This window comes from Cenococcum geophilum (genome assembly GCF_001692895.1).
Source record: "Cenococcum geophilum 1.58 unplaced genomic scaffold K441scaffold_6, whole genome shotgun sequence".
NCBI classification, from domain to species: Eukaryota; Fungi; Ascomycota; class Dothideomycetes; order Gloniales; family Gloniaceae; genus Cenococcum; species Cenococcum geophilum.
Window position 1 is genome coordinate 2,148,915 of NW_027137564.1, and position 14,625 is coordinate 2,163,539.

The 14,625-nt window shown below is 44.2% G+C and overlaps 4 protein-coding genes across 4 annotated transcripts; 2 read left to right on the forward strand and 2 right to left on the reverse strand.

Annotated features, from left to right (window-relative positions):
* Positions 1–99: 99 nt before the first annotated feature.
* Positions 100–1,386, reverse strand: K441DRAFT_684718 (uncharacterized protein; the record flags this gene model as incomplete). The annotated part of the gene is made up of 3 exons (XM_067651811.1): positions 100–561; positions 614–980; positions 1,049–1,386. The coding sequence occupies 3 exons, from the start codon at positions 1,384–1,386 to the stop codon at positions 100–102; spliced, it is 1,167 nt and encodes a 388-aa protein (XP_067508190.1).
* Positions 1,387–3,593: 2,207 nt separating this feature from the next.
* Positions 3,594–3,899, forward strand: K441DRAFT_542940 (uncharacterized protein; the record flags this gene model as incomplete). Its single annotated transcript, XM_067642715.1, has 2 exons — positions 3,594–3,712; positions 3,848–3,899. Coding segments are annotated over 2 exons (171 nt in total), but the record flags the coding sequence as incomplete, so codon positions are not given.
* Positions 3,900–4,740: 841 nt separating this feature from the next.
* K441DRAFT_603790 (uncharacterized protein) lies at positions 4,741–8,234 on the forward strand (the record flags this gene model as incomplete). Its single annotated transcript, XM_067645317.1, has 7 exons — positions 4,741–4,939; positions 4,993–5,289; positions 5,479–5,661; positions 5,718–6,070; positions 6,161–6,446; positions 6,539–7,268; positions 7,393–8,234. The coding sequence occupies exons 1-7, from the start codon at positions 4,823–4,825 to the stop codon at positions 8,232–8,234; spliced, it is 2,808 nt and encodes a 935-aa protein (XP_067508192.1). The 5' UTR covers positions 4,741–4,822.
* Positions 8,235–13,960: 5,726 nt separating this feature from the next.
* Positions 13,961–14,614, reverse strand: K441DRAFT_674251 (uncharacterized protein; the record flags this gene model as incomplete). The annotated part of the gene is made up of 1 exon (XM_067650732.1): positions 13,961–14,614. The coding sequence occupies one exon, from the start codon at positions 14,612–14,614 to the stop codon at positions 13,961–13,963; it is 654 nt and encodes a 217-aa protein (XP_067508193.1).
* Positions 14,615–14,625: the final 11 nt, after the last annotated feature.

Below are 14,625 nucleotides of genomic sequence, written 5' to 3' on the forward strand. Positions count from 1 at the left end.
ATATAAGACCTTAACAAGGACGGCGACACAGGCATGGCTTCAACATATCGTCTAGTTAATACAACACAAAATCTATCAACAGAGCTCAAAGCTCGATAGCTACTCAACTCGGGCCCGTTTTAAGGCTCGCTTTGCAGTTGGCTTGTTGTCATTCGCATGCCCAACCTTTTCGTCTGGATAGTCAACTACCTCAATATGACCGACCATGACCTTATCCTCTTCGACGATCTCTTGATTGGTGTGCTTCAAGAAAGCTTCCTGCTCTGCCAAAAATTTCTTGATGGCAGCAGTATCGATTTTCTTTCCTGCTCGGCGTCGATCACGAAGCTGCTTAAGTCTGACACGAATGCGCTCCTCTAGAATCTCCAGACGATACTCACCAAAATCGTAATACAGTTCGGAAAGGTCCGAAACGGGGCGAACAGTGGTCAAAACTGTATCATCGGGAACATGAGGTGAACGGGGTCGGAATGATGTGACAGAGGTGATACGCTCCTTCGCGCCCAAAGCGCGAAGAGCTTGATGGGTAATGTAACGTCCTTGCATTACGACGGCGCAACCCTGACCTTTGCATCAGATATGTTCTTTGACCTTTAGTGAGGGGAAGTGTTACCATTTGTGGTCCGCGGACTTTAAGGATATCACCATTACCAGTATAAAGTGCTGTCTCTCCACCCACCATGTTTGTACAGTCACTCAGCATTAGAACACAAACGAATGGGTAGCTATCAGTATGCCAAGCAACCACAGGCTTATCATCTTCCCATAGACAGCCAGCAATACCTTCGTCGTCAGCAAAGAAGCGCTTTTGCTTGTTAATAGCAGCAACCTCTTGTTTTGTTTGCTCATCGGTCTTCACTGAGAAGTTAATATGACCAATTTCGTAATTCATTTCAGGGACGAGGTCAACGCCCGCGACCTTCGAGATGATAGCGAGGGTGTCCGGGTGATTCCAAGCATCGTAGGTGAATGGTGCGTGTCTTAATCATATCAGTGATGATATTCTTTATTCATGTCTCAATCAGAGTAGCAGGATGAAAGTACATACTTTGGTGAGTATCCCCGGAGCTGAGAAGCGGCAAGATTACTGCGGAAACTACAGTTTTCCATAACCTCAGGCTTGAAGATCTCAGCCCGCATCTGCTGGACTGCATCTTGGGAAAAGAGTTGGAATGGCTGAGACACGGCGACCGGCGAGACCCCGATATTATCAGCATAACCGATATCCTTCATGGTGATGATCTCTGAAGGAAAGGTGAAGTCAAGATGCTTCGCCGGGTCGAATTCAGTGATAGTTGGAGCCTGATGAGAGACAGCATGTTCGATTATAGGTTTGAAATTGGGCCTAGGCACAGCCGAAGGATGTTGCATGGCTACAGCAGCCATTGGGTTTTATGGTTTTCTGCGGTTGCAGCCAAATTAGTGCTTACACGACATATAGAATGATAAATATCACGAGAACACAACAAATACAAGGAGGTTCCTTCAGACAAGCCGACGGCGGAAGGAATGGAAACATGGATTTAGAACTTGAAAACAACAAGGGTGTCTTAGCTAGATTGGTGCTTTGCTCTTAGGCCTCAAGATGCAAATCGGGGATTGCGAGGTTCATTCCCCCAACAGCCATGAAAAAGATGGTAGACATGATGAATGTTATACAGGCTCACCTTAGATATGGATGAGTCCGAGTGTGGAGTACAAGCATCAGATACAATGAGGTAAGCTCGCAGGCTTTACAAAATTGTACAACTTAATCTGAGAAGTGATGATATCAAACTTCTGTCATAATAAGAATGTTAGGGAGACTTTCGATGGAATGGAATGGCCTCTTCTTTATACTTCCTTCCTCCTAGTTTGGCATCTTCGGGATGCATGGGATCACAGCTAATTGAGTTGCACGCATGGAACGGAAGTCTGCTCTAGTCCCGCCGCGGGAGTGCAAGTTGGCAAGACAATCCCTCGTTGGTTTCCCTCCACACCTTGACTTAAAACATGACTGGCTGGGTAGATTGGTCCGGCTTGTGGAGCAATACCACAGGCCGTTGAGGCAGGAGGCTTCGAGGCCATTTTTCTCCACCGTTGTCGGACGCGCCTTATCTTATCGTACCAAATGCCCAGGCGCCCTCGTCGTCGGCCTGGGATCAACCGGTCTGCTCAATGAAACAGCATCTTTTACGCTGGCTATCTCAGAAGCCTCGCAAAAAGTCTATCATCACAGAAGGAAAGCCACCTTAGGTTGGATCTCTTAATGGAAACTATTTCTCTTCGCGGAAATCGGAGATGGATATCCTGCGGGACTACCAACAGCCAGGGATTGCTCTCGTCTGTTTTTACAAAACTATCGAAGCGCACGAGAAGTGATCCCCGCCAGTGTGGAGTTGATGTGACCATATTCGCATCTTGTCTCCGTGATCAGTCTCGCCTCCATGTCGGGGTGAAGAAATTGTGCGGTCATGACCAAATCAGTACAGGAGCAGTGGCTCTAGAAGGCCACGATAAAGACACGTACATCAAAAGTGGAGGCGACGACAAAAGGTGTGGAGGACTAGAGTTTGCCATGACATGAAGTTATCTAGGTGGAGGGTTGAAGGTTTAGAACATCCGGGAATCTATGGACTTCTTGCCTGAAAACGGGGAAGCGCAAAGCCCCTAGAACCGATCTTCCTGCACTCGCTAACAACGGCAACGATTACTAGCAGCCACATGTTGATAGACGATAGATAACTGTTCAGCGATCCTCTGCTACCAAATTGACTGCATTTCTTCGTTGAGTATTGCCAAGCCTGGCCATTGCTTGTGTTTTGGGTTTGCCGACCGCGTAATAGCCTCCGCGGCCTCCTCGGGCATCGCGATTGGGACGCAATGATGACTTCTATGCTTATGGGACCAGAACCCGCTTCCACGTCTAGATCTCATTCGCACATTGGCTGCCCCAACACTAAGGATGGTCAACGTCCCAGAAGCTTCGAATCAGGTAAGCCATGAATGCAGTAATTCTGGGGTACTTCAGGCAAGAAATTATCCGAACGGCTCTGACCAAACCGGAATTCCGAAGGGAACAGGACGGCGATAACCGCAAAGCGGACTACGTAACCCGGTATTTGAGCTTCTAATTCCAGCCTTAGATTACATTTACGGATTAATCTAGCGGGGTCGAAGGGTCTACACCTGAACCGACTTCATCTAACGATTCTTACACGGGAATTTATGTGCATTGCCTTATTATCAAGCCTGTCTTGCCCCGATAGAGTTGAAAAGACCGAAGCCACGAGAAATTTGGAAGTTAAGGTTGGAACATGAAACACCATATTTCGCACGGACCCTTTTACGATCGTCGCGTAGGTATCGCCTATTATCCATTATCGATAACACACCCCAGTGGAACGAGACGCCGAAAACGTTTCTCCGGAGCGGCCGCCCACCGCAGGACTCCTGCATAATCCATCGTCTAACAGCTTGTCCTGGCCTCAAATCAACGACACCCTCCGTCATGGCAGCGGAGGAGCCTGAGACACCATGGAACGACGCCGCTGCAGCCAAGTTTGAAGGGTTAGTTCCCTGCGGTCTCGCCTCAGGAGCTTCCTACTCATAGAAAGACCGCTAGCAAGCAGTTCAGCCAATATTTTGATCCTTGTCAAGAAGCCGCCGCTCGGAGCTTAAGGTGTCTACATCGCAACGGAGGCGATAGGGAGATGTGCTCCGACTTTTTCCAGTAAGAGGCCTTCTAACCCGTTCATTCGCATTGGTGCGAGAGCCAAATTACCATCCTGGTGAAACTAGGATTGCCCAAACATTGCCTGGATTTGGAGATTCATCATACCCATGTGCTAATCCGTCGCATCTCTAGAGCCTATCGAGACTGCAAAAAGCAATGGGTGCGTCCCGTCGTTTCGAGCTAGATTGCCTCTTCTCTGAACTATTGCCCCGCACCGATTAGCTGATATATTATATCTTTGACAGACAACGGAGCGGAAAGAAGAGAAAAGAAAGAAAGGAATTTCACTCTGGTAATACTGGTCATGGTGGATGATCTTGATCCAAATTCTGTAGTCTAAGCCATAGAACGCACTCTCTGTACATTCTTCCGCCAGATGGCCGGAAGGGCTTTGCTGGGTTGTAACATAGACGCTTAGGGCACTGTCTCTAGTTAGGTTTCACTTTGTATATTATCTGTAATCCGAAATTGCACGTTAGCGAAGTCAGAAGGCGACACAATTCCCCAGCGCAGTTCTAGGGCCCTAGTCTAGCTCAACAATTAACCGAATGCCCATTCTAATTACATGTTGCATCGAGGGTCTATGAACAATTTGCTTGAACGCTCGGGTTTTAAGAGATTATCGGACATTAGAAATCGCGCCCTCTCCATAATATACGAAAGCAACCCTAAAAATAAGGTCTCAAAGGCCATCTTAGAAGGGAGACTTTTTCAGGTCCTGCACTTCGAATATTCGCTTCCAAAACAGTATGGTAATCTCGGGCCTTAAAAGCTCTAGTGTAAGCTCGAGCAGTGATCACTATGAAACAAGATTTAAAATGCTGTGGCAATAATGTTTGCAGAGTATTCTCAAAAGCAAACATACGAGGGCTAGATTCAATCAATGTTTTTCTTGAAACCTACTGGCCTCATGTCAGAAATGTCAGTGAAGCATGCGCCCCAACCATCCAGGGAAAGTGCAGCCGAGCGCCCGAGTTCAACCTCGACACAAATGTGTTTCGAAAACAGAGAATCATGCAATATCAGCTAAACCCATCTTTATTGAGGCGGGATTTACTATTTCTATAGGTACCGTCATTTTCTAGTTTTAAGACGCTACTATCCATCATGGCGTTTAACATGGATAAGCTCGAGCAACAGCAGAAGAAATTCACAAAGCCAAAACTTGCTGTCAAAGAGTGCAATAAAAGGCTGCAGAAACAACCTAAGGACCCTTACTTACTCGTAGGTCGATACCTCACTTCTATAGTTTTATTTACTGATGGAGGTCTTCGAAGGCGTGGAAATTTGAGCTGCTCGGAAAAACCGACCGTAATGAGGCTTCCACAATATGTCACAATTTGTGCAACCGCACACCTCCCATTACTGATCCTCGTTTGCTTTGGCACATATACTATTCTACATGCAATGCTAAAGGCTTCCACGGAGAATCTTTTAATTCTGCTGGCAAAGATCTTCAAGCGCTATGGCAGAACGCGGCCAAAGCCGTGAAAAGAAAATCGGAGAAAGGACATATCTTCCATACTATGTTTGAACTTGCCGCAAGGCTAGACTGTTGGGAAGATGCTCAATGGGTAAGGCATTATCTTTATTCCTAATCATAAAACATGCTTCGGTGCGCTCCGAGTAGATTCCGAATAACTCAAGTGTAAAAATTCAGCGCAAAAGTAAAAGAACCTGGATACCCGAGTATTGCACGAATTTGGATTCTCGCATTTCACTCAATATTTTTCTCGCAAGGGCGAATACTCACTCTTTCACAGGCTCTATTAAACCTCCGAAAGGAGTTTCCAGACAAGTCCAAGTACTTCTTTTCGTACATCATAGCAACGCAGCTCTCAGCCCAGAAACATAGAACTCTGGGCCAAAAGAGTGCCTCGAATCTTGCTAGCAATCTAGCGTACAGATTCTTATCAAATGCCCTCCAGAATGGTTCTGTTGAGTCGGTGAGATTAGAAGGAACCGAAATCGAGATCCCGCCATCCCCACTGACATCATCCAGGGATCGCCTGATAGAGTATCCACTGCCAGAGAGTTACGCTTGGTGTCCGAGGTCTACCGCAAGCAGGGCCGTGGGAAGGAGCTTATTGAACTTCTCACCAGCCCTGATGATCAGGTCCGATCCATCATGGACAAAAATTCACTAGAGTTTACCAAACTTTTGCTTGACACAATGGAAGAAGAACGAATGTGGACATCGCTGTGGGACTTCTGTCTAGGCCTCCTCCCACAATTTATGGTCAATACTCTAGAGAAAGACAGCGAAGGGCCCTCTAAGAGTACCACCCAAGCGGCAACTGACTGGGCTGTGTGGAAGTGCCTGATGAATGCTACATCGCATCTACCTGAAGCGAAGTAAGTACTCAATCCTATCCACATGCAGGTTCACTACGCGCTGCCTTTTAAACCGCCGTATTCTTGCTTTTCATTGCTAATTTCACTCAGAATAAAGTTTATAGCCGATAACGTATTCTCCCTATTTCTCAACAAAGGCTCTCCCCCACCAAGAGAGGCGTTTCTGGCATGGATGACCTTTGCAGCAAATTACCCACAAGGCATCCCACTGCTTCAGATCTGCCAGCGATATTGGGATTGCTTCTATACATTCAACTGCTGCTTTAATGACCTTCGCCGCTTCGTCGAACAACTAGAACCCAAACAACGCAAGATTTTTCAGAGCTATGCATCTGATGCAGCTCGTTCGGCGAGCCCTAAAGCGGATGAAAAGCAGGTATTACTCCCGGCTCACTTCCTTGTCAATATATCGGCACTTCAACATCCGCCTATCTTCCAATATAATTCTCCGCTAATACTGTAACACAGAGCTGGGCTACCTGGCTTCAGGCGGAAATAAATGCGCTCAAGTTCAATTACCTTCTCAGCATATCCCGCCCAAAGCGCCCAAAGAGGAGCGTTCTTGAGAGTTTTGTTCGCACATGCCTCTTCATATGCCAGCTCGGCGATCGATTTGGGCTTGAAAGCTACCAAGATGCGGGCGTCCTGGCTGCCATGGGTCTCGTCAAGCTTCATTACGTTGACGTACAAACTTCAAAACAACCAAATCAACGTTTCTTACTACAAGCAGCTTCGCTATTAAAGAGTTTAACTTCAGGAGATAGGGGAAACCAGAATCGCCCTATTGTCTTGTTGTCCATTCGTCTACATATTTTACTTGGTTTAGGGTCCATCGCTTTAGCACAATACAGTCAAGTAAAGACGAAAGAGATTCTCCATGAAACTATTTCACACCTGCTGCTCTCCAGAATTTCCGTTACTCATCCATTCGACTCAAAGGCTCCTAGTAGCTCCAGGGCTATTCAGCCTGATACAGAGCTTGACCTTTCAATACGCGCTTTTGGCCGTACTATCGACAAACTAAATGATTTTCTTGGCCACGACTTCGAGATGTTCCACTACGATCAAGCTTCCGAGATTTGTGACCTCAAAAACCACCTCACCTTGAGTCTTGTCAAGCATATGTGGGTATTAGAGCGCCGAAGGATTGCGAGACTTAAAGGGGTTCTATGTAATGAGGAGGACCTAGATTTCGTTGGTGAGTTCATAAGAAAATAATTCGTATTCTTTGTCCTTGGAGTGCCTATGCGATTTGGTCCTGAGAACCTCTAAACCAGTAGCTGTTTTAATATTGCACATTACGGTCAATCACTGACTGCGAGCAGAGCGCAACCTTGACAGCCTCTTTGACCATCGCGATTTCAGTGTCATTCCAAATTTCGAGAGCTCTAGTTCTCCACCATTTGATGACTTTCTATCACCAGCCTCTTATCCTGGTTATGACTGGTTCGCTCATTTCGCCCTTATTGATGAAACTTGTAGTATCCTGGCTCGTGAAGCTGCGATAATCAAGTCAATTGAGATTCGAACCGGACTTACCGAGAAGGCCCGAGCATGTCCTCAATCTTCCTTGACACTGTTTGAGGGATTCTTATCGACAGGCTGGCGCCTCATTAACATCATAACCGTCGAAGTTGTACAAGACCAAAAGCCTACTAAAGGCTCAACTTCACAAAGGGTTGAAAACTTATGCCGATGGCTTACATCTCTTCAGCAAGTGCTTAAGACGCGGCTTATTGAAATCGACGGTTCAGAAGCCGACGCCGAAATGAGTGACAAATATGTATTGCCATCAACTTTCCTTCAACACGTATTCCAGTGCCTCGAGGTTCTCCAAGCGGCTGCCAAACTCTGCGATGTAGCTCTTAGCTGCTTGAAACAAAAGTCGCACCCGGTGAAAGAGAATCTCACTAAAGGAAATGTCGAAAAAGTGATGGATATGATTGACGACATTTACATGTCGATCCAGAGGTTTGCCAGGAATCGGGTCGATGTAGTTCGGCAAGACGGGGTAAAAGTATTGGCGACTCAGCTCCGAGATGGACCGACAGGCGAAATCCTCAAAGATATCTTCACGGAGGAGGAACGTGTGGCCTTTCCGAAGGAATATGCAAACTCGGCAGAAGATGCTTGGAGCGGGATTCTTAAAGTGAAATTAAAATAGAAGTGCACCTGGCATGGCTGGTAGTTCATAAAAGCAAAAGCAATTCAAGATCCCTCACCCGCCTGAGTGATCTTGGGTAATGGATGGTTTCGTTCAACCCTTCAGATTTTGTGGGTGCCGTTTCTCTTCTCGAGCCTTCCGAACGACTCCCAGCTCAAAGAAGCCATTGCTGTACTTCAGCACAAATTCCCTTTATATAAACTTAACACTTTCTTTAACACGCTACATGCTTGTTCGAGGCCCACCTGTTTAGTCGTGGCCTCGTAAAACCATGTTACATTCAGAAGACAACAGTCGACCTGAATTAGGTTGTCCTACGACCCTGTTCCGATTGTCACCCCCCTATTGTGTACCCCCCCTTTCCTGTTGCCTACACCTTCCTCATGTATATACAGTGTGGTTGTCAATAATTTATTGTCAAGCGTATTATCGATATCGCTTATTAATAAGATCGATATCGATTGAATTTCTTATTAATAATTCTTGGCACCTATATAAAATTTAAAACCACTTTAAAAATCTACCTTTTTCTAGCATTACACGAAATATAGATTCTAAAGTTAATTTATCTTCTCTTACCCCTTTAACTACTTAAGACTTAATTAAAACTGTGTTAAAAAAGAGTAAAAAACGCACGCCTACGGCTACTGAAACTTGGGCCTACGCACGCAAGCTAAGGGATGGAGAGCCAGAAAAATAAGGAAAAAACCGCATTTTCTACTGTAAATACTGTTTAGATCTACTATATAGTACTCTTACTAGTAATAGCTTCTAAGCTTACCTTAATAATAAATATAGAATTAAGGTTAAATTAACTCTAGGCCCTATTTAATTAGTAACTTTTAATTAATTATAACAGCTATATATTAGAGTAATATCCACGGGTTAAACGTAATAGCTTAATGCCTAAGTTCTTTAGAAAGTTTTAGATAAAGATATTATTAATAAGGCGTTAGTTACTATAATTATTATAGAAAATCTTCTATTCCGTATTATTAAACGGCCGGAGTTTTATACCTTTTATTAAGTTCTTAACTCTAAAGTAAAAGATAATATTATAACTGCACACTCTAAAGTTATAAAGGAGATTAAAAAATTATAGCTATTTTATAAAGACCTTATATAAGAAAGGCTTTAGTTAGTAATAGTAAGCGTTTGTCTTTTACTTAATATCTAGACCTCTCTAAGTAAACTTCTTCTTCTTAGGATCTGCGCCTACTTTATTAAAGCAATTAATAAAAAGCTATTAAATGTTCTTATTGTTAGCAACTTAGTCAATTGAGGCATAGGCACGGCAAAAGGGACGCGCAAGCCTGTACGATTGGATTGTCTATAAACGAGAATCTAAAGCTAGGGAAAGGAAAGGAGAAGAAGAGCAGCGCCGTTTGATGTTTTATAAGATTAAACGCGTCACGTGACCGCAATATGCGGCAATCTGTGGTAACTTGCCGGTGCGTAGTTCTGCCAAGTTCTGCTAGTGCTGTAACATTACCCCCCTCCAAAAAAGCCTGCCCTTAGGCTTTGCCGCTAAAAGTCTTAGTAAGAGAATCTAACTAATTAGACAACTTTAACCGCTAGTTAAAGTTCCTAGATATTTTAACACCTTATATAACTAAGAAATTTCTAGGGTGTTTTTATCCTTATGTTCTTCTAGTAGCTTATTATCTTTATTATACTAGTACTCTATCTACTTATCTAGGTACTTTAGCGGTCTAGGTTTATTAGGGTAACGGCTATAAAACTCCTAAAGCTTATAGGGGCTACCTATAAAGTTCTATATAGGGTACTAAGTGGGGTCTAGGTTATATCCTTTCTAACTAATATAATACTTTAACGTTCCCTTTATAAGTTTATAGACTAGTATTTCTTTAATTTCCTATTTATTATCGTCGTTAACTTAAATTAATAGGGGAGGTTTATTCTTTTATCTAGGCAGTAAGTTATTTATAGCTTTCCGTAGCTTATCTAGTAAGAAAATAGGGTAAACTTTAATTAAGTCTGGGAGCTTAACCTTATATAAGTTGCCTATTTTATTAAGAATCTTATACAGTCCTATTATCTTATAGTTTAGCTTACGGCTAGGCCGTTCTATCTTTTAGTTCTTTATTATAACCTAGACCATATCGCCTATAGTAAAGTTAGGCTCGCGCCTATACTTATTTACCTACTATTTTATTAATTTCTAAGCCTTTTTTAGGTTTATATGAGCTACTTTCTAGGCTTCTTTTAAGCGCTTAGTGTACTGCTAGGCTTCCTTATAAGATAGTTTTTCGCGTATAGTTTAGGGCCCTTCTAGTCTTTCCCAGTTAAAGCTTATATAGGGTAGGTAACCCATTTCTAGTTAAATAGGGGTAAATCCGGTAGAGTTATAGAGTAGGGTGGCTTGGGCGTAGTCTATTAAGGGTAATAGTTTGGCCCAGTTATTCTAGAAGTAGTTAATAAAAGGCTAGAGTCTTTAGTCCAAGTATTAATTTATAATCTTTGTTTAACCGTCTATTTAGGGGTAATATACTATAGAAAGCTTTAGCTTAATACCTAGGATTTAGGTAAACTTATTCTAAAAGGCTAATATAAACTACGGCCCGCGGTTAGATATAATAGTGTCTAGTAATCCGTGAATTTAGTAGATATAGTGGATATACAGTTAGGCTACCTTTTTAGTATTAATATTCTTATAATAGGGAATTAAGAATAGGCGCTTACCAAAGCAGTTAACTAGGATTATAACTATATTATATTTGTCACGGTCTAGAGGTAGCTTATAAAAGTTTATAGAGATATATTACTAGGGGTGGTTAGGTATTAGGAGGGGTTTTAATAGTCCTAGGGTCTTATCTTATGGAATTATAGACCTATAGTAGTTATTGCAGTTCTGTATATAGCGGTTAATATCTATAATTATTTTAGGCTAGTAGTAGCGGTTGCTAATAATTCTGCGGGTCTTATTTTTTCTAAGGTAGGCTATAGAGACCTAAGTATATACTTCGGTAATAAGCCGAGTCTGTAAGTTCTGTTCCTCTATTACCACTAGCCATTTATAGTACTTAAGCAGTCCACTTTTAAGGGACTATAGGCTAGAAACGTTCTTTGCCTTTTTACGGTACTCCTATAGAGAAGGGGCCGTACGGTTTACCTATAGCAGTTTATTAATAAGGTCTAGCTCTATAGAGTTAATAGGGTATATCTTAGCATCTAAAGAGTCTGTATTTAGTTCTACCTATATCTAGGAGTTAAGGTGCTCTAGTTATAGTAGCGTCTAAGTCTATAATAAGATCTTCACAGCTATATAGTTACCCAGGTCTTATTTACGCCTAGTAAGAGTATCCGCACGGTTCGTAGCGCCTAGTCTATATATAATTAAGAAGTTAAACTAAGATAGGATATCTACCTAGCGTGCCTGCTAGGCCGTAAGGGCCTTAGTTATTATAAAGTATTCTAGGGCCTTATAATCTAATACTACCTTAATAGGTTTAGGGGTCCCCTCTAGCTATACACGCCAGTGCTAAAAGCTAGAGATAATAGCTAGCATTTCTTTGTTATAGATATAGTAGTTTAGTTTAGTATCTATTATAGTCTTTAAATAGTATATAATAGGGTGCTATTCTCCGTCCAGTTACTTCTGGGAAAAAATACTAGCTATTATACCGTTTAAGGCATTAGTTTCTAGCATTAAGGGCCATTTTAGGTTAAAGTAGGTAAGTAGGGGGGCCGACACTAGCTATTTTTTAAGCTTATTAAAGGCCTATATATATATAGCGTTAAAGTAGAAGGGCTGGTATTTTCTAGTAAGGCGGTTAAGAGGCCAGGCAATCCTACTGTAGTTCTTAATAAAGTATTAGTAGAAGTTACAGAAACCTAAAAATAATTACACCCCCTTTACGGTCCGTAGGGGCGTCCACTAGTTAATTACAGCCGTTTTCTCTAAATTGGCCTTAATTCCGTCCGTGCTAATAATAAAACCTAGGTACTTTATACGCTTAACACTAAATTTTAACTTCTTAATATTGGCCTAGAGGCTAGCTTCGCGGAGCCGTTATAGGACTTTATAGACGTGCTCCTTATATTCCAGTTTATTCTCTAAGTAGATTATAATATTATCTAGATAGGCCGTATAGAAGTTATTAAGGTAGTTAAAGAGTACATTATTTATATACCGCTGGTATATAGCTAGTCCGTTAGTTAGTCTAAAAGGAAGTACCTTATATTTATACGTTCTATAACAGGTCTAAAATATAGTAAGATCCTTAGACCTAGGGTTTATCCTAATTCGGTAAAAGGCCTAGCGGATATTAAGCTTTATAAAAACCTTAGCTCTACTTATTTAGGTAAGAGTCTTATTACATCGGGAAAATATTCGCAGGATGAGATTCAAGTAGACTTTGTGTGGCGCATTTCGCGTAATTGACATGCAATTTAACCAACTTGACACGCAATTGACCAACTTGACACGCAATTGACCAACTTGACATGCAATTTAACCAACTTAATACGCAATTGACCAACTTGACATGCAATTTAACTAACTTAATACGCAATTAACCAACTTGACATGCAATTTAACTAACTTAATACGCAATTAACTAACTTGACAACTTTAAAAGCTAACTGCATATTCCTTGACACGCAGTTAACCTATTTAACAACTTTAAAAGCTAACTGCATATTCCTTGACACGCAGTTAACCTATTTAACAACTTTAAAAGCTAACTGTATATTCCTTGACATGCAATTAAGGTAAAGTTATATGCCAATTACGCAATCTTATATAATCTTACATAGTCTTATTACTTAGAGGCTCTGCACAAGGCTCTGCACAAGGCTCTACACGAAGCTCTACACGAAGCTCTACACGAAGCTCTACACGAAGCTCTACACGAAGCTCTACACGAAGCTCTACACGAAGCTCTACACGACGGAGGGAGCAGACGTAGGACTCGGAGGGGCAGACGGATAGAGGGAACAAAGAGAGGGACAAGCAGATGGAACTAAGCGAGGTGAAATGGAGCTGAGCAAAAGGCAAAGCCCGACCGAGCAGCAGCAACAAGCAGACCAAGACCCGCCGGCCAGGCAGGGACTCAAGAGCGCCGGCCAGCAGAGCAGAAAGCCATGGCCCAGCCGACCGAGACAGGCCGAGGCAGACGGCGCGAATCCCACAGGCCAGGGCAGCACCGAGACAGTGGCCAGCAGACCCAAGACCTGCTGCGCCAGCAGATCAAGATCGCTGCCAGCAGACCAAGACCGCTGCCAGCCAGACGCAAGACCGCTGCCGCAGCGACAAGCACCGCATTGCCAGCAGACCAAGACCGCCTGCAGCAGACAAAGACCGTGCCAGCAGACCGAGACCGCCTGCCAAGCAGGACAAAACCGCTGTTCAGCACGACTGAGACGGTCTCTGCCAGGCAGACCGAGACCGCCTGTCAGCCAGACTGAGACCCTCTGCCAGCAGACCAGCCAGACCCCGCTGCAGCAGACTAAGATCCATGGCCCAGCAGACCAAAGACCGCTGCCAGCATGAACTCAAGATCGCTATCAGTTAGATCAAGATCGTTTGCCAAGGAGTACGACCGACGGCCAAGATTCACGAGGGATCCATGGGCCTCCTACATTCTCCCCTTCTTTCCCATTTTTTCATTCCGCGATGTATATCCCGTCTCTGTGCACATCGGCGATAGCCCTTAATCGCCCCTGGCCTACGTCTCGAAGCGACATCTCGGAGGCATGCGTTCTCAGTCGCGCTCTCGGAACACGTCTCGGAGGCATGCATCCTCGAAGCATATCTTCGAAGCACATCTCCGAAGCACATCTCGGAGGCATACGTCTCGAAGCGCGTGTCTCGGAGCGCACGTCTCGAAGCACATCTCGGAGGCATGGGTCTCGAAGCGCGTCTCGGAGCACGCGTCTCGGGAGCACGTCTCGAAGCCACGTCTCGGAGGCATGCGTCTCGGAGCGCGTCTCGGAGCACGTCGTCGGAGATGCATCTCGAAAGCACGTCTCGGAGGCATGCGTCTCGAAGCGCGGTCTCGGAGTACGTCTCGGAGACATGCAATCTCGAAGCACGTCTGCGTCTCGAAGCACCGTCTCGAAGGCACCGTCTCGAAGCACGTCGTCGCGGAGGGCATGCGTCTCGAGCGCGTCTCGGAGCACGTCTCGGAGATGCATCTCGAAGCACGTCTCGAGGCATGCGTCTCGTCTCGAGCGCGTCTCGAAGCACGTCTCGGAGATGCATGCTCTCGAAGCACGTCTCGGAGGCATGCGTCTCGGAGCGCGTCTCGAAGGCCCGTCTCGGGAGATGCATCTCGAAGCACGTCTCGGAGGGCATGCGTCTCGAAGCGCGGCTCTCGGAGCACGGTCTCGGAGAGCATGCATCTCTCGAAGCACATCTCGAAGCCAC